This window comes from Rousettus aegyptiacus, unplaced genomic scaffold (genome assembly GCF_014176215.1).
Source record: "Rousettus aegyptiacus isolate mRouAeg1 unplaced genomic scaffold, mRouAeg1.p scaffold_m13_p_1, whole genome shotgun sequence".
Taxonomy (NCBI): domain Eukaryota; kingdom Metazoa; phylum Chordata; class Mammalia; order Chiroptera; family Pteropodidae; genus Rousettus; species Rousettus aegyptiacus.
In genome coordinates this window covers 173,547,965-173,571,222 of record NW_023416284.1, presented here as the reverse complement: position 1 = coordinate 173,571,222, position 23,258 = coordinate 173,547,965, and the positions used below count along the sequence as shown (strand labels likewise).

Sequence of the window (23,258 nt, the reverse complement as noted above, 5' to 3'; positions counted from 1 at the left end):
CTGCCCCGGGGGGCAGGAAAGTACAGTCCTACTGCGTGTCTGCGTACGGCAGGCATATTAGGAGAACGGCACTATGACAATTTGCCTGTGGTGGACTAGAGAGGAATATTTACTGACCGAACATCTCGGAGGAAGGAGGGGGGTAAATGAAACATGGTACATGCATTTAATGGGATACTAAGCCATTAAAATGGTATTGTAGGAGGTTGTTCACGACATACAAATGTTGAGCATGCATTATAAAGTATAACGGTAGATCATTAAAAGAATGTACCATATGATCTTTTTGTTGTTGTTGTTCAAAATGCATATAATATTTATAGAAAATAACCAAAGGAAATTCTCTAAAAGACCAACAGAATACACCCGGGTGGTAGGATTGTGATACAGCTGATCTTCTCCCCCTTTTGATCTCTTTATATTTTTCTAAATCTTCTATAGGTAATAACTTTAATGAGAAGAAAAAAAAATCCTTGCCAAAGAATGCTGCCTTTAAAAAAAAATGATAAAATAGACATTCATTATAAAAGTTGAGAAAATTCAGGCACTTCACATTGACGTCGGGTCCTTGCAGACCTCGGTCCACATGCGCATGCGCATTTAATTGACAGTGAGGCCTCACAGGCCAGGGCGGAGGTCAGTGACGTTGCAGTCCGGGTGGGCCTGGTGCTGGCCCCGGGTCCTGGGCAAGCTGGAGGATCCCGGGAGCCTTCGAGGGCCCGGCTGCAGCGGCTGTTCGGTGGAAGACCCATCGCCCTGTGGCACCCTGAGCCTCGAACACTTCCTGGGATCAAGGCAGCCGGGGACAGGAGGCAGCCGGCCCTGGGGAGAGCCGGGCCCGGCGGCCTCACGGCTTCATGGCTCAGGAAAGGAAAGACATGAAATCCCCCCATTCTCTGTTTATGTTCTTAAGTTAATTCAGCTCCAGGGATTTTTTTTTTTTTTTTTTTTTTTTTGTCAAGTCATGTTCAGAATAACTCTCCATGATCCGTTCGGGGCAAACGCAGTTGATTTATGGCTCTGCTGCCTTTCGGTTCGTTGGCGAAGCTCTGCCTGACCCTGGGGAGGTCGTCCCTGTGCTCGTTTTCCCAGAGTGATTTAGGAGCCGCAGGGCCAAGACGCTTTTCCCCCCCTATTCTTTTGCCCTAGGACCTGACCTCCCTGCCCCTGGCCTCAGGGCTCACACCCTGGTTGGGGCTCAGCCTCATATTTTATACGGGGCGGCGGTTATCCTTTGGACGCCCTGCACCACGTCACTCATATCCTCTGGCTTGTAACCCTTTTAAGAAGCCCCCAGGGAGGCTGCCCAGAGCGGCCTGTCTCACTGACTCTGCCGCCCGCAGCCCAGCGTCTTCGCGTCTTCCCGCGGGCTCCTGCTCCTCCGCTGCTGGGGGTGCGGCTGAGGCAGAGCCCAGTGAATTATTATTGACTCCGATGGGCCAGTCTTCGCAGAGTGTGTGACTCGGCCAGGGCCTGCAGTGTGCAGGAATGGGCTACTGTTGCATGCAACATGAATGAATCTCAAAATGCGATGCTGAGTGCAAGAAGCCAGTCAGCCAAGAACACATACTGTTTGATTCCATTTATATAAAACCCTAGAAGATGTAAACTAATCCCTAGTGCCGGAAAGCAGATGGAAGTTTGCCTGGAGATAAGGAAGTGGGGAGGCGCAGGACGGGGGTTACCGAGGGGCATGAGGAAACTTGGGGTGATGAACACGCCATTGTCCTGACTGCAGTGGTGGCTTCACGGGTGTATACAGGTGTCATACGCTTTTAAATATGTGCAGTTTATAGTATGTCAATTACACCTTAGTAAAGCTCTTTAGAAAAAAAAAGAAACCTGCACAGAAAATGGAAGAACTAACGCTGGAGGGTTTGACGCGGACTGGCTTTCGCTGTGAGTCTTGTGAGTTGGGCCCCGGCTTCTCCCTGTCACCTCCCTGAACTGTACCAAGCCCAGCAGGAGGTGCCCCTGCCCTGTTCATCCCAATGAAGTGTGACACTCTATGTGGGGTGGGTCCATCTCAGCTTCAGGGGCAGGTGGGGGAAAGGTCTGTGGAGAGACCACAGGGCCCTGGCTCCTCTTGGAGCCCGGCAGCTTGTCCCGGCTGCTCCCAGCCCCTCCAGCTTTGAGGCGGATCCTCTCACAGAGGACGACATGAGTCAGGCTGGCACGGACCCCATCCAGGCCCCGCTCTGTCATCCAGGGCCTTCTTCTCTGCCCCGTCATGGATAGCCGGCGGGGAAACCTCGGAGGATGGCAGCCCCTCCCATGTTACTCCCAGCTCCCACGGTCCCCTGGAAGAGTTTTGGGGGAGAGACGAAGAGGGGAGACCACAGGCAGCCTTCCGAGTACGTGTTCCAGGAACAACCGAAAAATGGGAGGGCGGGGAGGGGACACAGGGACGGACGGCAGGAAGGCGAGAACAGACGAGGAAATGACCCCCTTCCCCGTCCTGGCCGCGTGGCAGGCCACCAGTGCTAGTGTGTACTTGGCCTCTCTCCTAACTGATTTGATACGTCCCCATTTTTACGTAGCATTTGCTAAGCAGTAGTGCCGGTGAAGCCCCGGGCTGCTATGTTAGCTCCATTTCCCCCAGCACACATTAAAATAAACATGTAGCTAAAGCTCTTTCTATAGAGACAGAAAGTAGATCAGCGGTTTCCTGGGTCCGGGGCAGTGGGTTGTTGAGAGAAGAAAGGGGGTGATAGCTAAAGGGTAGGAGGTTGCTTTTTGGAGTGATGAAAATGTCCTACATTCGGTCATGTCGTTGGTTGTACACCTCTGTGAATGTGCTAAAAACTGTTAAACAGTCAACGGGTGAACTGTGGAGAATGTGAATTATATCTCAGTGACGCTGTTATAAAAGCAACGAGAAAGAGAAAGAAAGCCGGTCTGTGTCACGCCCCGAATCTTTCTGCATCTCCCCGCGGCCCGAGGACCACGCGCTGGGAACCCCCAGCTTCCGGGCCCGACCCGGTTCTAGCAGGTTCTAGCATTTCAGGGCTCGCGTTAAAGCTGCACCGTGAGTGAGAGACGAGAGCGGAGCCAGCGTGCCGCTCCAGGAGGGGACCGACGCTGCCCAGCTTTCTCAGGTGAGTAAGTAAGTGGCCGCCGGCTGTCTGGGAGCGGAGTGCACAGCCTGGGCTCGCCCAGGAGAGGGCGCTTTGCGGGGCGCTGTGAGTGTGGCCGTGGGTCCTGGGCAGGGTTTGGCTGTTCTTGGCCCAGCTGGGGATTTATGCCCCACTCCAGTGTTGTTACCACATCAAGAGCTGCAGAAGCAGTGACCCAAAGCAGCTGCCAAACATCCGTCATTATTGCACCACTGAGAGAACCTCTGGGATGCAAAGTGGCAGCTGACCCTGGCCTCAGAGTCATCCCGCTACGAGACCATCGGACATTTGTGGGTCCAGGGCTAACTCAGTATTTAAATTGAAGGAGGCAAAGAAACTGGAGTCTCCTGAAGCCCCTCGAGCAGGGCAGGGATTTTTGGGTGATGATCATCCAGGTTGTCCAGAACTGTCCCAAATTTATCATCGAAAAATCCCACATTCTTAGGAAACACTTCGGTCCTGGGCAAACCGGACAGCTAGTCACCACAGTTCCTCAGAAATCCCTGAAGGCAAGTGGCCAGGCTGAACGACTCCTGAAAGTCTATAAGGACCGGCTTTCATCCTCCTCCCACACCAATATCCAGTGACTGAAACTTCCAGAGAAGTGGTGAAGAGGGTCTTGCTGTGAGCCCCGCGACCAGCAACAGAAAATGACAAGAAGCTGGACTGCAGGGAACCAGGCCCTTGGACAGGGCAGTGTGGCCGCTCTAAAACTTGGGGAAAGGGCCACAGCACAGAGGGCACTAGCCTCCCTCAGCTCCTACCCTTACTCTCCAGGAGGTTAATTGTGATGGCTAATTTTGTGTCAACTTGACCGGGCCTCAGGGTACACAGATATTATTATTATTGCTGTTCTGGGTGTGTCTGTGGGATGTTTCTGGACGATTAACATGTGGACTGAGTAAAGCAGAATGCCCTCCCCAGCGTGGGTGGGCTGGACCTAATCAGTTGAAGGTATGCATAGACCAAAAAGCCGACTCTCTCAGTTAGAGTTTTTCCTGTCTGACAGCCTTCAAACTGAAACACTGGCTCTTCCTGGGTGTCAGGCCTGCCAGCCTTCAGACAGAAACTAAACCATCACCTCTCCTGGGTCTCCAGCTTGCTGACTCACCTTGCAGATCTTGGGGCTTCCTGCCCTGTACTCATCACAGCCGATTTTGTGTAAACTCCCTGCTCCCTCCTCTCACTGATTCTGTTTCTCTGGAAAACCCTACTACACGGATGAACTTAACTCTCTCCCTGCACTGCTCACTTAACGACCTTCCAACAAAGATGCTGATTTTCAATAATATCAAAAGACTCAGGCCAGTGATGATTTTCACGTCGAAGCAAAGAAGCAGCCAGTTTGTTAGTGGCTTGTTATTGTGCAGACTCAGAGAATTTACAAATGGCCATGGGAGGAGAAAGGCCCGATGACCTCATGGTGTGTCACCGGCTTGGGGTACGCACACTCATTTCACTTGTCCTGTGTGTTGTGCTAGCAATATTAGCATTATCAGCTCCATTTTGTTCTTGGTCGCATGTACTTTCTCAGATATTTCAAGATACCAAATGCCTGTGGGGAATGAGTAATATGAACTCTAAGGTCTTGTGTGGCCCTGGCATTCTATGATTTTGAAAAACTCCCCACACATTTCTGTAGCATCACTAACCAACTGGCGTTGGAATGGAAAAAAAGTCCCTGTTCCCACCGCATGCGGTCTTTTCTACCCAACTACAGAAATATTTCTTCCCCTGAAATATCACTTTAACTATGGATGTGAGGCATTGTTTTTTAAAGGGCTTTAGACGGTGCCTTGGTCTTCTCGAGGATGCTGGCAGAGGTCAGGACGCAAAGCTCGACTCTTTAACTCCTGGAATTCCGTGAACCAGTTGGGTCTTCTGGGGGCGTTCATCTGCTTTGGCTAACTGAGAAGGGAGACGGACCACTGTCATCCAGTCCAGTGCGGAATCTTTCGTTTTCTTTCTCTAAGAGCCGCGGGAAGAACCAGCCGCAATAGACAGTGCTCTGCGCCCCTTCCCAGCCCGTCAGACCCCGGAGCTCACGTAAGTACCAACACCGACCATTAGGTGTCACTGTTGGACACAACATGGATCCACCTGGGCACCATGCCCTGACCACGCTCCAAGTTCATCTGCTCTTGCTTGGTTTCTGTATCATCGCGGGGTTCCCAAAAGCCTAGCAGTGCCCAGCCTGAGGCCAGTAACCAGTAAACAGTTGAAGATTATTATAAAATGTAGGTAAAACTCACCTAAGCTTGCACTCTGGCAATTACAGCTCTCTGTGATGGGAGATGGAAAAGCTGTAAAAATGTTTTTATGTTGTATTTTTAAATGTACAGAAAATTATAGAGAATATGGCAACAGACACTTGAATTGGATTTTAACAAATTGCCATGTTTGCTTCTGTGTTTTTTAAAGAAATGAAACATTGAGATAACAGCTTATGTCCATTCCTTGTTCTCCAAGACAATCACTCTCTTGAGTTTGATGTTTATCATTCCTAGGTGCATTTGTATACTGTCACTATACTTATATGTATGTACTCAAACATATAGCATCATTCTGTACATTTTCAAACTTAATGTAAATGTTCTTGTTTACATTATATGTATTACTTGCAAGTAGTTTTTACTACCTCAGCCATTATTTTTCATTTTGGACGTTTATTCATATTTGGAGGTGGATATAGTAGCTCTGGTTATTTATTTGAATCACTGTATTGCAGTCAATTTAAATCTCTACAGCAACGCTGCAATGACATTTTCCCAACAACTTTATTTATGTATACCTTACATACTATATGGTTTACCTATTTTAAGTATCCGATTCAATGGTTTTTAGTAACTTTACCACGTCGTGCAGCAATCACCACAACTGGGTTTCAACTGTTCCCATGACTCCAGTGAGGTCCCGGTGACCAGGCCAGCCCAGGCAACTGCTAACCTACTCTCTGCGCAGTGACCATCCTTACCCGGGTCTCCTTGTGCAAGAGAATTCCTCTCTCCACCTAAGAGTGGAATTTCGAAGGCCATGAGCATATGTATTTCAATTCTCACATTTTACCCGTGGTGTGTAGATTTCTTCTTTGGCTGCATAATTGGCATATTTCCCTTGTCTTTTTCTTTAATTTTTTTTCCCTTGACAATCTGACCTGTGTAATTATGTTATTGTTTTGAATTGCATTTTCCTAATTTCCATCTTTTGGTGTTTATTGGCTTTCTGAGTTTCCTCTTCTGTAAATTGTCTATTCACATCCTTTGCTCAGCTTCTAATGTGCTTTTTCCTACTGATTTGTAGCAGTCCTTTATATATACTGGATGATAATTCTTCTTCAGTTACATGCTTTGGGAATATCTTCTTCCAGTTAGTGGTTTATTTAAACTCTAGGGACTTCTGTTGAACAGAAGTTATACAATTTTATGTAGTCAAATAATCAACAATTTCTTAACAGTTTGTGTTTTTCATATCTTATAAGAACTGTTTCCCTTTCTGAAAGTCACAAAGATAGTCTACTATATTTTCTTCTGAAAATTTAAAGTTTTACATTTCACTTTGGGTCCTTAATCCCACCTTATTTCCTTGGACTTCTCCTGGCACCATTTGTGCTGGTTCAGGTCCTCTGTGACGTAAATACTAAGACAGATTAGACGTGAGAGAAACGCACTGGGGAAAATGATGTGAAGTGTAAAGAAGGAAGAAGCAGGAGACGTGGATCTCTCCCTCTGTGTGTGTGTGTGTGTGTGTGTGTGTGTGAGAGAGAGAGAGAGAGAGAGAGAGAGAGAGAGAGAGAGACAGAGAGAGAGAGAGACAGAGAGAGAGAGTACAAGCGAGCGCAGGAAAAAGGGCTGAGTAGGGAGAGACTCAGACCACAGATCATGCTAAGAAAGTTTCCACCAGGCCCATGGGAGTCTTTGAAGGAAAGTCTTCGAACAGAGGAGACCTGCGTCTCTCAGGGGGGATCTGAATGAGCTCCCCCGCCATGCTGTCATTGACTGGGGGCAGCTTCAGCACAAACAGTGGTGCACCCAGCGGGGAGTGGCTGGGGCTGTCAGTCAGCTGTGTTTCCCACCGGAGAGAGGTCTGAGGGGGCATATCTATGGCTGTCACAGTGAATCCCCCTTCCCACCTCCACCGTCAGCTCCAAGGATGGTTGACTCTCAGAGAAGGGCCGATTTTAGCAGCTCTCACAGGTCTCCCAGGAGGCGGTCCACGGCAGGCAGAGAGAGGACGCTCTTTCTGGCCAGCACGGAGCCAGGCGACTCAAAATGGAGCAGGTCTGAGTAAGAAATGTTAGTCAAAGAAAGACGAATACCATGAGGTCACACACGTGGACCCTAAGAAAGCCAAACTCAGAGTGGAATGGTGGTTGCCAGGGATGGGGTTGGGGAAAACGGGGAGATGTTGGCCAAAGGGCGCAAACTTCTGGTTAGAAGATGGACGAGTTCTGGGGATCTCATGACAATAATTTACAATACTGTCTTGTATACTTGAGCAAATCTTAAATGTTGTCACTACACGCACACACACACACACACACACACACACGCAAAAAGTAAATATGTGAGGCGACAGAGGTGTTAACCTACCCTATTGTGGTAAGCATTTTGCAATATACACATGTATTGACTAAGCACATCGTACGCCTGGAACTTACACAATGTGATAATACATCTCAATAAAGCTGGGGGAAAAAACTGAGCAGGTCAGCAAAGGTACATGTTTTTAGGCCCTCCGGGTCCAGTTTAATAACGAGGCATCACAATTCATGTTTTGCTATTGTGACGCCGAGGAGTGTATATGAGATTTACTTACATTCTGAGAAAGGCCTTGGTTATCCAGCAAGGATGGACATGCATGACATCATCTGGCAGGGGAACCGCAGGCGGCTTTGGCGCAAGTGTCACCATTACCCGTATTTTTAATTCGCACGACAGCTCAGAGCCTTGATCTATTTAGACGCGATTTCTTTTCCTCCCAGCTCTTACCCACCGTTATCAGGCCAGGGCCAGGGCCATGGGGTGGGCGCGGCATCAGTTTCATGAGGGGAGGTGGGAGTGGGGAGAGCTAGCACGAGGACACCGTGTGCGCGGGTGACATCGGGGAGATCTCAGCTCTTGGGGTCCTCCTCAACCCTGCGCCTTGGTCTGTGGGTGGTTTTGTAATGATGTTAACTGCAACCACGTCTCCATATTCTGAGTATTTCATAAATTGATTCTACCTGAGCAAGAAAGATGAGCTTCCAAAGAAGCGAAATATAGCATTGGCTGGATGACTTCTCGAAGGAATGTTCTAGATCCAGAGAAAGCTGTGGAGGTAGTTGTGGTGTCCGAGAAGGGACAGGGTTTTGAGCACGGCGTTTGATCCCCGTCTGCCGTAGTTTGCAGTGTTGAAACCGACTTTACGATTGGTTGCAAGGATGTAACGGTAACGTGGGCAACGTGCAGGCGCCCTGCCCGCGCTGCACGGAGCACTTAGCAAGAGCAGCAAAAAACGCCGGCCTCTTCGCTCGCTACGTAGGGATGGTGCGTTCGCTAATAAACCCCCTCCCTGATTGTCCGTCCTCCCTGTTCTTCCTGTCGTCAGGTGGGCGTCAGGTGGGCGTACGCGCCCCACTTACTCACTCCTGACCCGCCTGCGCTCTGCTTGGGAGCAAGGGGCAGTCGCAGGGACAGGAGGCTTCCCTGAGCTCCCCCTGCCTGGCCTCCACTCCAGGTCCGCTTGGCAGGCAGGCGTGGGACATCAGAACCCCCAACCCACTCTGGGGAACCCTGCCCCTCTGGAAGCGGTTAGAAGTTTGTAGTGAACAGGGAGAGAACTGGCGGCCAATTGTGGCCCAAAGTGGCGCTTTTCAAAAAAATTTTTACAGCTGAACTCTTTTCCAAACAAGATCTTACTCCAGAACGCCACTACATGAAGCAGTTACAACGCGGCTTTGCTGCGGATGAGGCGCGTGTGGGGGGCCTGCTCCTCACCCCGCCCAGGACACTCTTCACAGAAGGGTCAGGACCCTTCATTCAGTCCTAAGTAGCTGTGAAATAGCAATAAGGTGGCCGTGTGGCCTTATGCAGGTCACTTATATGCGCCGAGCCTCAGTTTCTTCCTCAACTGTCATTCATTATCAGACTGTGCGGGGCTCTGTACTCAGCCAACAAGACAGGCGGTGGGGGGGGGGGGGCTGAGACTCGAGGGGGGCCGTGAGGGCCCTGAGCGGGGAGCCTGCTGCGCTGACCCAGCAGGCTCGAGGCCTCTCTGGCCAAGGGTCCCTGAGATGCCTTACTGTCCCCAGATGGGAGAGTGTCAGCAGCCTAGAGGGTGGGCGCGGGGCCCGAGCAGAGGTGACAGTGACTCGGTGACTCGGAGACCCTGCAACGGGAAAGAGCCCGGCATGTGAGGAGCTAACAAAAGTCCAGGCGGCCTGGAGTCCGGAGTCCGGAGAGGCGGAGCGCGCGTGGCCTGACGCGCGGGCGGCGATGGCAGAGAGGCGCGGGGCCGAGGCCCGGTCATGGATGCGGGGCTGCGAGCGGCCCGCGGGGGATCGAGCGAGGCTGTGCCCGGCCAGAGCCGCTTTCTCCAGGAGCTCGCTTCGGCGGCAGGTGTGGAGAATGCACCGGAGGGGGCCAAAGGCCGCGGCGGGGACGACAGTCCCGAGCAGGCAGTTCACACAGGAGCGAAACGCGGCAGCCCGCGCGCAAGGGAAAAGCCGCCAGGCCTCACTGGCAAACGGGAAAGTGCAAACCGACCCCGCAGCGAAGTGCGATTCGCCAGTGCCTCTCTGGCGAGAACGTGGGAGAAGCAGCTCAGAAACGGGACAGGAGGACGAGTGAGCGGGATCTGGCGACGCCGCCCAGTGGCCCGCACCCACCTGCCGGCGAAGGCGCGGGGCCCATCTGCGGACCACGCGGCCAGAGCCGTCCCCCGGGAGCCGGGTTCCGTCAGACCGTCCGCTCGTTCCGTGGCACGGACCCACCATTTGTCCGTTTTAAGATGGAAATGACACATCCGAGATGAAGCGAAGCGCAAGCAGGGTCGGAGGGCACCGGTAAGCATGTGGGTAGGTGGCCCGGACCTCATGTCCCCAGCAGCGCCCCTTCCCCAGCTCGCACGGACGGCCCTAAGCCTCGGTGTCTGCTTCTCGGAGGCTGTGAACCAACGTTTGCTCTTCGGATTTTAAAGCCCCACAGTTGGGTCATTTCTCGAGGAGGTGGCAGTCTATAAAGAAGTTTAAAATATTAGAGTAAAAAGCGGCCTTTAAAACGTGCTGTTTGCAATGTCAGCACATTGTTCTCATTTTTCTTGTTTTTGCTCTACAGATGATGGGAAGTCTCGGTATGGATTGGGACGAGTTGGAGGCTTGGCGTTTGTGGCACAGAAGTCATGCCGCTGGGCTCGCCTGCTGCTCCTTTTGTGAGGAGGGGCAGGGATGGCCTCATTAGAGTTTAAATGCCCTCTCACCTAACGTGGGTCGGTCGAGCCCTGTTGTAGAAAAGTGTTCATTCTCATGCAGTAGAGGTGACAGCTTCACGTGGATTTTCAGTCCCTTGTGGGATGGACTTGCGAGGGGACAGTGCTGGGGGCCTGGGTGTTGACTGGCCCCTCGGGCCCAGGTCCCCCAGTGGCCACTGCTTCCTCCATTCGTTTCCTGTGATGGATATCAGGTGCTGTGAAGCCTGCTGCCTTTTGGAATGAACCTGAGCTTTGATCTTCTGCTTTGATCTTCCTTTTAACTGTGGAAATATCAACTCTGTAAGGAAATATTTCTGATGAGAAAACTGAAAACAGCTTAAACTTTTCTCCATAAAGTTTTTTTTTTTTCCGGGTGAGCAACGTTTTCAACTTAAAAACGTTCCTTGTAATTATGCCTCTGTGTGCATTCGTGCTTTTCTTGTGCTTGACTTCCATTCTGCTGATTCAGCAGTGAGGAGGGGAGCCCTGCAGGGCTCAGCCGATGAAAGACGGTCTCCTGATGCGCTTTAGAAAGCTAGAAAGAGGAGCCCCAAGGAAAGAAACCACTTGTGCCATTTCCTTCCCCAATGCGGCGTTGAAGGTAGAAAGGAATCTTCTCTTTGGGATACCTTCTGCTCTCTCTTCCTTATTAAAGAGAACATTTAAAGAAAGACGGCGGGAAAGAGACAAAAAAAAAATTATGTCAGATTGAGGAATCCATCCAATTTAAAGGAAAGAAAATTAGATGACGCCAAGGGTACCACAAGTGTCACATGCCCCCGGCGAAGAATCTAGAGCCAACACTGGCAGCCTCGAGGGAGCATTTCATAACTCAAACCAGTTCCGAAGGGATTGAAAGCTAATTTTTTTTGAGCATTTAGCAGCAGCCTTGAACTAACAAGGTTCTTTACTGTATCACAAAAGCAGAAGTCAGAAAAGCATTAAAGTTTATAGTTTTTCAGTAAAGGTAATGTTTGCTCACATTTAGAAATTTATCCTTCTGAATTTGAGCAGATGCCACTGAAGAGAGAATCTGAAACAAGACATGGTATAGCAAGACCACTCTTGAAGCCGTTGGGCTGTGTATAGAGATGGGGTGTGACAAGGTAGATGGCATGAGGGTCTGTCCAGGGCCATGAGAGGGCCCAGGGGACAGAGAGCACGAGGTAACATTGGGTCTTAGTCACCATTGTTATCTCTGGAGTCCAGAAGAGTGATTGGCACACAAGACTGCGTTTTTTTGTTTGTTTGTTTGTTTTTTTAGGCGAGGCAACCCTTGGTTGACCTCACCGATTGCAAAAACTGTGTCAGTTTACAATCCCTTATTTTTTTATTTTTTATGCCCATAGCACCTGGTCTTTCTAGGTGGTCTCCCATCTAAGTACTAACCAGGGCCTACCATGCTTAGCTTTTGAGATCAGATGGGATCCGGCTTGTTTAGGATGGCATGGCTGTAGACAGGACTGTGTTTTTTGAATGAACCAAAAAGAAATGCAATTTCCAAATGAAGGTTTAACTGTAGAAACTGGGAACATCTGACCATTCTTGGGATTTGTCAGCCAGCACAGGATGCTCTACCGTGAATATGACCAGAGATATCAATTTCATATGCAAGGGAATTACTAGACTTAAACGTATATTTTAATGCAAAGGCACTCAAAACTGGGAAAACTAAAGATTGGCAGCTCCCCCGAGAACACCTGTTTGTGCGGTTGCTTCGGGCCCCCAGAAGGCCAGTGGCTGCGGCCACCGGGTGTCCATTGCTGACGCGGTGACCCCATGTGAAACATCATCGGAGCGGGGCTGCCCGGCAGCGTGGGCACCACCAGGACAGCGCAGCTCCTCCCGCCCTAAGAGAGAATGGTCCTTCGGAAGGACGGGAGGAACCGAAGTCCTGGGTTGCTGCTGGTCTTGCCATACGTGTGGACAGTCCACCCGGCCACTCCGCAGTGTGCCGATGTGTGCAGATTTCACACTTTGCTCCCTAGAAGAAAAAGGCGTCAACGCAATGCTCCTAACACAGGATGACCCCCTACAAGTCATCTTGACACTGATTCGGTAGGGTTATGGTTTGAGAAGGATATCAACCAGATATGCGGTGGTGATGTATTATAGAGGAATTGGTATATACACCACTAATATGAAATCCTAAATAAAACACAAGTTAGCAACAGTACAGATAATGGAAGTTCTCAAATGGGATGATGTCTGTGAGTCTTGAGCTTTAGATATAACAAGGTTTTACCTTATTCCCGATAATTGGTAAGGGAGCACCTAGTTGGTAACTATTTATTTCTGCTTTTCTCCTTATTTGTCTTTCTCGTGGATGCTTGTTCATCAGCCTGGGGAGAAGTATTGAAACATATCAGATGTTTCCTCCCCTAAAGCTTCTTTTAAAACAGATTTATTATTTTAACTTATATACAATAAAGTACACTCAGAAATCGCATCCTCTTTAAGCAAGATACACCCATTTTTAAATGAGTTTTGACAAATGGACACGCCCATGTAATCTTGCCGCAGTCGAGATGCAGAACAGATCCGTTACCCCGAAGTTCCCTTGTGCCCTTTTTAGTGAATCCTATCCCGCTGCTCCCTGCTTTCTGTCACCATAGATTAGTTTTGCCTTTTCTATAATTTCATATAAATGAAATCATGCAAAATTACTTACTCCCGTGTCTGGTTTCTTTCACTGAGCCTAATGTACCTGAGATTCATCCATATCGCTGTCAGTGTTTCTTGCTTTAAAATGCTGAGCAGCATCCCAATGTACAGACAGACCACAATCGACTTACCCCTTCACCTATTGATGGACATTTGGGTTGTTTCCAGTTTTCGGCTACCATGAATGCAGCTGCTTTCAACAGTCATGTTCAAATCTTTATGTAGACTTAACATTCTTCATTTCTCTTGAGCGAATTTCCTGAATCATTTTCACGGCTCATTTTCGCCTATCGAATTAAGTGCAGTCTTAGTTATCCCCCCACGGAATGGTTCGAATTACCTTTCTTGCTCATCTTCCCACCTGGACTCACCTTTTAGCCACGCTTGGTTACCTTCGGATCTCTGCGGGGCCTCTGTGGTTTCCGGGCTGCATCGCGGCTCACTCCGTTTTCTGCATTGGGACTCTCTTCCCACCTCTCTCAGATTTTCCCCTGCCATTTGAGTCTCGTCTCAAATGCCTCCCTTTCATAAATTGTCCCTGACTCTACCATTAGAAGGCATCTCCCCCTTCACTGAACTTGGTACTCTTTCTACAGTACTTGCCCTACGTCGTAATTACAGTTGGTTCTCATTTTTATAGCAGTTATGTCTATAAAGTCTCCACGAACACTGAATTAACGAACACTGAAACCATTGCTCCCAGGGAAATACAGGTTTAGGTTCCCACGAGCCTCTGGTCACCACATTTTCATCAAGCAGTCAATATATAACCTTATTGTATACATGTTTCTGTTTAAAGACACCTTATTTAATGCGGAGTTTTCACTAACGTTGAACTCGCAGGCAGCAACGCTAGGACTCACGCCTGAATGAAGCTGACCGAGCACATCACGGGCTTCTAGACTTAAGAACACTAGACAGCACCTCGGAGCTCTGGGGATCGTTTTAAACAGCAAACTCACCAGCACAAAAATGCAAAACCGTGGTGCTGAACAGACTGCAAGAAAGGACACTGTTGACGGCAGGAGAGCTGGGACAGGAAGGCGGAGCGCCGTCCGCCGGTCCGGTCCGCTCGGCTGGGAACAGGAATGTCAGGAGACTCGACCTTTGCACCCTTCTGTGCAAGTCCACGAGTGACTACGGTGAGTAGGCAAATCCACAAACTACAGATTCCAAAAGTAGTGGAGACTGACTGTACTCACATACTTATTTCCCTTTTGCAAGCTCCGAGCGGGCGACTTTATCTCCCATGTCCTCTAACGCACTGCCTGGCCTGGCTTAATGGAGGAATGTGATATTGAGAAGCATTTGGGGGGAAATGACAGTGAAATAGTTACACTAGGTCATCAACCTTATATGGCAGGCCCATGCTGGGAGCAGGGTATGCAATGGTGGACGAAATAAGAGCCCCTGTTATCAAACAATAGGAATAAGATTAGGAAGGCTAGCAAAAAGAGGAAATAGTGAAGCTTGAATTGTAAAACTTCCCCTCAAATGTAAGATGATTTTAGAGACAAAGCTGATAACTTACCTTCGCCATCTAAAAATAAATAGAAATAAAAATCGCTTTGCAGCCTCCTCGGAGAGGCTGAAGGCAGAACATTGCTGTGGTTAAATGCATGGCTGGAGTCAGACTGCTCCATCTGGAGTTGTGGCCGAGTCTTACGAGCTGTGCGACCTTGGGTGAGTTGCTTAACCTTGCTTTGCCTCCATTCCTCTTCTGTAAAATGAGGATAGCGTATCATCTACTTCTGGGTTGTTATGAGGATGACATGAGAATATTTGTCAATCATTTAGAATAGTGCCTAGTAATAAGCATGTGTTAATTACATTTTAAAGATGTATAGCATTGAATTTATCTGCTGAAGATGCAAATCTTGTCAGATCAATTTGATTATCTTTGAGAGAAATAGGTAAGTGACCTGTGAGGTACTTTTCTTCGGCATTCTCGTGATCAGGGTACGGAAATGCAGCCTTAACCACGTAGGTGAACAGTCTAGAGAAAGGCTGGCTGAGTAGAGTTGTGTTGACACCATAGGACTGGATCGTGGTTGGTCCTGAGGCTAAGAATCACCACTGCCATTCCGCTCAGTCCCTTGGCGAGTGACACACAAACCTACTGAGAAAGCGCTCAATGCAGATATGTGGAGAAGGATTAACTTAGGATGGATCGTTAAACAAAAAGAGAAATTAAAAGTTTCAATAATCAAAAACATAGACAAAATGATTCTATGAAAATAGCATAAAGTCAATAGCCATGAAGTAAAATAAAACACACACACAACCAAAACAGAGGGAATGACTGGATTGCACAATTCTAGTCAGCTGGGACCCATAATCACTCTGGAAGTGCAGGCAGGGTACTGTGATGAATGTCACCACAGTAGGAAGCCTCCAATATGCCCCAACACATAATCAAAAGCACACAACATGCAGTGCCAGAGAACAAGCATTCAGCCCATTTTCTGAATGAATCAGGATGCCAAAGGTCCTATGTCCAATCGTCATTCATAAAGCGTGGCAGAGGAAGCTGGCCCTGAAAGGAGGGAAAACAGAGTGTATGAGGAAATACTGAAGGTAGTTTATTCTGTCTGAAGAGAAAGCTGAAATGGTACGAAATATCATTGAGAATCAAAGAATTTTTTTTTCCCCTCAGTATCATGCCTGTAGAAAATTGAGAAAATAGAATCAATGAAAATTCATTACAGTCATAAAATCCTTTTACTTGTGGACACATGATTATGTCAATGTGCTATGAAAACGAAAGCCTTATATAACTCTAAGGAGGTCTCGAGATTTCTGCCCTGTAGCAAATGTAGATGTCAGAGCACATACGCTCAGGGCAAAAAAATGACAGTTGGTTTATGGTTTTCAGTGGATTCTTATTCCTTATTTCACTTGTCTCAGAATGCGGGAGCCATTTGTTCCACGTAATGCGAAGCCAGTGCACTTAACTGTAGCACATTAATAGCCATGAACAGTAGAAAGTTTGTGAGTAGTAAGGAATACAGTGGCCAGCTTTAAAAGCTTTGCCGTTTTAGCCATTTGATATTAAATATAATTATTTCCAAGTATTTGGGATACTTGGAAATCTTAACAACAATCACCTATTATCATTTACTGAAACCACACATTGCTTCTCGTTCAGTAGCTTAGCAGAGCTTGGTTGCCTGGGTAGCAAATCGGTGTTCTTAGGTGTGTGTACCATTACAAAAAGAATCTGCCACTTCGGCACAGGGTTTGTGAAATCATTCTACTACACACCAAAAGGTAGTGATTAAGACTCTTATTACATTCACGTAATAGAATGTACACTTGCTTCATAGCACCCAGTCTTGGTTCCACATGGCTGATTCACAAATACACAAATAGTTCCTGCTTTCTGCTATTATTCCTTTAGTGAGAAGCCTGCTTTTCCACCTCTTTCCGGGAGGTGAGGGTTATCACACAAATTGCATTCAATTTTCGTTTCCTCTTTTTAGATCAGTTATCTCAGTAAAAATAGTGCCCCCTTCCTTGTTTCAGTTTAAAGGAAAAAAAAAAAAAAGGCTTTCAGGAATCACCACCATTAACAATTGCTGACCTCACTACGCACAAGGATTATTTACTGCGGGGGATGCAAAGGGCTGCATCGAACACCTGCCCTGTCAGCGTTTAAATGGAGACATCAAAGTAGCAGAGAATACCAACTCGACACAAAATACAGCAAGCGCTCCGAGAAGGTGCGATTTGGAAAGATCTCATAATCCTGACCCTTAACCTGATCCCTGAAGGTTGAATTTAGACAGGGGAAATGGGATGGACAAAAGTATATCAATGGGAATGGGCAAATGTATCAAGGGAGGTGATTAGGCCAGTTTAGCTAAGAGTCTTTTGTTGGAAAGTAATAAAACATCTTGAAGAGGTAGCTACAGAACAGACTACAGATCTTACAAGAAAGCCCAGTCAGCAATGGGAAAATGGTAAAGGTTTCTGAACAGGAGTGTGGGTCAACTTGTGTTTTCTCTTTACTCTAGCTGCAGTAGCAGGAGGTGTAAGAAGCTGGAGGCAGGAGAACCAATTAGATCGGAGTGTGAAAAAACATGAAGCCTAAGACCTTATGACTGGACTCATGGGTGGGAGTTGAAAGTCCTTTCTTTTTTTAATCTCTGGGAAGCATTTCCATGATGAAGACACTGCAGTATGCGTACACTGTGCTATGAGGATCAAGACACATTTTTGGAATGCAGATCAGTAAGTCGGAACGGTTCCATAACGTCACTGGGATCAGAGGAAGGATGTATTCTTGCCCTTAGAAAAGAAAAAGGAAGAGAGATCTGTAAAGAGAGGCTAGCATCTAGGATCAATTCTAGGCTTAAAACAAATATGCAGTTGTGCAAACATTGTGGTAAGTCCTTTGAAGAAAGTTTATTTTCCTGGAGGAATAATTTGTTGTGATTCATCATAAAATGTACATTCTTTAGATAGATGGACATATAACAGAAATATAAACACACTCGACCTTCAGGTCACCGTAATTTTATCTTTGCGAAGCAACCTTTTGCGAAGGTATTCAACCACATTAACTAAAATACCAAATTCTGACCCACTGAGATGTCTCTAGACAAATTCAGAGAAATAGTAAACTTACCGTTTTATTAATACTGTTGAGAAAAATGCCTTAAAACCCATTTATGGAAGAACATGACCTGTTTTAGGATAATCGTTTCTAGTGAGAGAAGGGGTTGGCTCAGGTAGTTCGTAATAGTCCCCTTAACACCCTTGTAACGTGAGTTTAACATTAATATAATTACCTTCATTTCGTAAGGCAGAGAAATAGACAGCAAGGGACACTTCCAGGGGTGTACAGTCAATTTGGGGAGATGCCCGAAATTGACCCCAACTGTCCTCTTAAAATTTGTGAGGTCTATCTGGGGAACAAGGTGCCATAGTGTTAAACACGCAATAGTTTTTACAGCCTTTCCAAGTTAAGTTAGGTAAGTCAATGAACTATTATAATACAACATGGCAATCCTATTTTTGAACCGATAATACAGAAATATAGTTACAAAGACAATGCGTTACCAAGCATTTTTACATGACTAACTACACTCCCTTAAAAACAAAAACACAGCTTTCTATATCTTGAGGGGGAAAAATCCAATTTAACGAATATAAAGCTACAGAATTTTCTTTAGAAGTTCTTTCTTTTCTCTGTTGCCTATTTATATTTTCAGATAGAAGCAAAAAAATTAAAATGCAGCTGAGCCATTTCATCTTCAAGTAAAATGAAAATAATTGTGACTTCTAACAATGGAGCCAAAAATATGTCACTTGTTATAGAGAAATAGAAGCATTTTGTAATATTATATGGGGAATTATGCTAACACTGAGCAGCAGACATTAAATGTGGAACAGCCTTGGGTGCCACTACAGATTTAATATTATTTTCTAAGGCCAACTTCAGTCACTCACGGGCTGCATATTATATATTACACTGTTCACTTCTTAAAACTACCATTGCTCACGTCATTTCCCATTGACACTAAACGAGGACAGAGAAAACTGAAATGTCAGTCAACTATGCTATTTATAAATGCTTTGATTAAAACGTTTAAAGTTAATATCCAATACAGTTTTGGACTATAGTTTTCTGCATAATTTCAATTCTCTATTATAAAATCTATTAATATTAGATTGTAGATATATCCGGATTAGTCATTTAAAAAATAAAAAATTAAAGAAAAATTACAATATGACCTGCATCTCTGTATAATGTATCAAACATTATAGTAGATACTGGTCAACATTTTAATGTCAAAGTTTTCCAGTCAAGTCCAGTTTACATAAACTGCTAATTATCCACTTTCCCTTTAAATATTGAGAATGTCAGTACCTAAAAATAACTAGTGATGAGGAAGAGAAGTCCATCTTTCCATCTAGGTTCTTAGTACCTGTAACTGAGTTTTAGTGCAGTGCTTGAAAGGTGGTCTCCGGACAGGCAACATGCCCGGGCCTCATTTTCCCTGGCAAAGGGTGTCCCACTAGGTTTAAAAGACCAATCAAGGCAAGGCAGGGTTTTCTACAGTGACATCATAAAGATGTCAGTAAGTGCTATTTTGCTCATTTCAAGCTCAGAAAAACCAAGTCATAATTTTTTGAAAATTGATAATATGAAGGTTCTCTTCAGGAGAAGCACCACCCTCCTCAGGCTCTAATACATTATTCGAGAGAGCAAACATTAACTAAATGACTACTCAGGCTAACTGACCCAAGAAATCACATTTCTAACAATGGAGTAAACTTTAAAAACTCAAAAAGAAAGGAAAAACTAAAATAAACTATGGAAATAAAGCTATATTCATTTTTTTCTTGCTCAGCTGAAACATGACTGTTTTCTTTCATCAGGTAAAAAGAAACTTGGGGAAATTGATAAAATAATCCAAGAAATGCAGTTGAATATCATGATGTCATGAGAAGACTCTACAGAATTTTTCTCTGGTTTTAATTAACTCTCAAATGTTCTGCTGGGGCGTAATATATCTCCTCTTCCACAACTTTAAAAACAAGTCACAAAATCCACATTAGAATATAAGTTTTTTTAATTTTTATAAATAACTTATCTGTTACAAAGATAGTTTACCCAGCTAAATCACAAAACCATCAACTCAAGATATCCAAATTACGTTTTATTAATATAACAAGTAAAAACTGATTTATCGATCTTCACATAGAACTGCAGATGAAGCTGAAAAACAAGGCCTATTTTTAAAGCAAAATGCATCAAATGTAAGGGCTTTGGGTCTACTGTCTAAATAACTAGGATTGTCATACTTCTTCCCATATACACAATGCAAAGCCTAAAAGTCAAGGCTTTGACATTCATATAGATCACCTGTGGTAATTTTATTTAAAAAATATCCATTTGCAAACATTTACAGTGGGTGACAGTTTACATTATCTCCTATATTTTGCTATATTTCAGCACTTCCCTTAGCCCCATTCTAAGCACTGATACATAATTTCATAATTTTGTCTTTTTAAATGCATACTGTTTTTTCTTGATTTCATTTATATACATTCCTGATCATCTGAATAATTATTTTCCTTATAAAAATATATCATCAAAATAAAGAGATGCTTGAGGTTGCTTCAGTGTTCAAGTTTGCTTTTCTTTTTTTCCAGCTTTTCTTCAGTTGTCCTAAATATGACTAGCCTTGTTTTATAAATACACATGATACTGCCACCAAGTCAGGTTTAGAAAGGAACTGCCTCAACAGTAAAGCATTTAACTTCTCTCTCAAAAAAAGAAAAAAAAAAAAAGGGCTGTAGGGCTGTAGGTACTGTGGCTGGTTTGGAGACTGTACTTTCCCAAGAGCGATCGCCTGTGAAAGTTCTGCGGGACACCAGGCAAATGGAGTGCGTTTAACCTTGTTGCTGTCAGTGGGTCAAAAATATCTTTTGTTTTAAGCTTCCCTGTGGAAGACAGAACACTGTGTTGTGTCACCCACTGCTAAAGTCAGTATATAGTGTGACCTATAGACTAAGTCTTGTAATGTTTTCTGCAATTCCCTGTGCAGCAGCTGTATGTCTTCACAGAATATCGGCACTCGTAAGGGCAACGTACAGAATAAGTAGAGGAAAGTTATTTTGTGCATAGTTTCATTTCATTAATGCTTTTTTATTTTAAGGCATTGGTTCTTTCAGGTAAGGCTTAAAAAGGGACATGATCGTGCTTAATCACTAAAAGGAAAAAAGAAAATTAGTTAACAAAAGACTATTACACTATACATATAGAAATATAAGAAAATAATAAAGGAGAAAAGAAATCACTTAAAGCAGACTCAAGAGATCTGTACAGTAGGAAAAGCTCTGGGATATTTCACTGCATGTTTGTACAGACAACGCATGCTGCTTTCCTCTTCATCTTTAGACCTTAGATGCTGGCTGGCTTCAGAGTGGAGACGTTTTCAGGGAAGACAAAGATGAGGCCAAGAGTACCACAGATTCGTGAAGTTCTTCCCCCATCCATTGGCACTATGCGGCAGCAAACAGTTTTTAAATAGTTAAACCTTGTTACGTTTCTTCATGTTTGTAGTGTTTCACCGGAAGCTTTAAAAAAAAAAAGCCGTCATTCTGTTCCTTCCTCCTGTCAAAATTCAGTAGTGACATGAGGGGAAAAAGATCCTGGGAACACCTAGGCATCAATACATGGAGAATGATTCATAACGGGCTACTGGTTAACACTGTACATGGCTAGGCAGTGGGCAACCAAGTCTTTCAGCAGATTACCTTTCATGTGGTGAATTTCAACTGCCCGTGATATTAGACTGAGGTATTATTAGCTCTGTGGGCTGACATTTAACATTAGCACACCACCGTCTTGTCACACCTTCAATCTGACAAAATCCTATGTAGCAGTGAAACTTTTCCCCTGATGACAGACTAGTTTCTTGAACTTCAGATGTGGTTTTATAGAAGACATAGGGCCTTTTGGCTCAGAAATGCCTTGGCATCTCACACTGTTCACAGCGAATTAAGGCTGGATGGTTCAAAAAAGTACAGGCAGTACAATTCCACTGAGCCCCCTCGTCATCTTCTGTATCTTGAATCTTTGGTGTTTTGGTGGTGGGCCTTTGATCTGTAAAGGAAGCAAAAGAACTATTTTAGAAGCAAAAATCACAAAGTCATAAATTACTGCCAGTTTTAAGTACTACTTGTACCGCGCAGCATCAAGCCTTGCTTGTTAACCAAATGAAGCATCTAGCTGAAACTGACACACATGCTTGACCCTCACCAACCTCTATCAAGCAGGTACTTCTCTGCTGAGGAATAGCAACATGGATATGATGCAATCACCTCGTTATCTCCCTAAAGGGAAAAAAAGCATCATTTTCTCCAATTTATAGCTGGAGAAAAGGGAAATCAATTCATATGGTAACTGATAGCAAAGATTCCCATAATGTCACCTAAGACTGTGAAAAGGTGTCCTACTACAATACAGTACTGACAGTGAATTTAAGTCTCGTTAAAGTTAGAGTTTCATTTCCAACTGAAGTAATATTTACAGATCTGTTTTCTATCAGGCATGAAAATTCTTGTTAAATGTTCTCTACCTGTGGAAAATGTAAGCCTTGAACAATGACATATATAAAATAAAAAGATGAACTAATATCTATAATCTTATTCAACTACACCTCAACAACAGACCCTGGAGAAGTAAATCAGCATAAAAAATTCAGCACACTTTATTTCTCATTTTATTTTTAAATCGTATTTATTATGGAGCAGTAGAAAGTCCACTAGATTGAGAGGGCTATGAGGATGCACTTCTTCATCTGGCTCTGTGACTAACTCCTAATCTATTTGCTCTGTGATCTTAGATAAATCATGTATCATCTTGGTTTAGTATTTCTTACTTATAAAAGAAAATTACTGCAGCTTTAAGAGCCAAATGTTCTAGAGTGTTTGAATGAACAGAGATATCTTAAGTACAAGGAATAGTCATATTCCTCCAATGTTGCATCTATAATGAAATTACATTTATTAAATTTTTTTTGAAGCAGGTCCCATTATAAATTTAGAATAGTATTCCTACAAATTAGTTTTGGGACATTTTAAAGTAAAAGGAGCATGCCCTATTAGGTCTCTCCTGTCAAGGTTTAAAATTTAATAATTCAAACTATTAAAACAATGTATATTAATATGCAAATTCCACCTACTAGATGGGAACTAAATAATACCTTTTCTACTACTTTAAAAGACAAACTATTATATTTAATAGATGAAAATATAGGAAGTTTTTACAAAAAAAATTAAAATAATTAAGTGATTTTTTGTATTCTGTATCTCTTTTGCAGCACCTTATTTACTGGTTAGTCTTAAAGAACATTTTATTGCAAAATTCCCAACTTTAGGCATTGGTCAATTTTTAGGCATCATCACAATTTTGCCACATGCATGAGCAACTTGAGAATATTATGTATATAGTAATATTGTTAAAATTGAGTAATTTTAAAACAAGGCTTATCTAGGAAAAAATATTTGAAAAAT

General features: G+C 44.8%; 1 protein-coding gene, 1 long non-coding RNA gene and 1 pseudogene across 9 annotated transcripts in view; 1 reads left to right on the top strand and 2 right to left on the bottom strand.

The window, feature by feature from the left end:
- The first annotated feature begins 957 nt into the window (after positions 1-957).
- On the top strand, positions 958-20,926 carry LOC118603838. The gene is made up of 2 exons (XR_004951328.1): positions 958-5,162; positions 14,070-20,926. It is a non-coding gene; the product is annotated as an uncharacterized LOC118603838 (long non-coding RNA).
- LOC118605318 lies at positions 11,903-12,021 on the bottom strand (annotated as a pseudogene).
- The window catches only part of TAB2 (TGF-beta activated kinase 1 (MAP3K7) binding protein 2), a 73,085-nt gene continuing 69,616 nt past the window's right edge, over positions 19,790-23,258 (bottom strand). For all 8 annotated transcript variants that reach the window (XM_016160142.2, XM_016160143.2, XM_016160145.2 and 5 more), the window contains one exon: positions 19,790-21,846. In XM_016160142.2, coding sequence (XP_016015628.1) covers positions 21,704-21,846 — 143 coding nt within the window. In that variant the 3' untranslated portion in view covers positions 19,790-21,703. The remainder of the gene's footprint in view (positions 21,847-23,258) is intronic.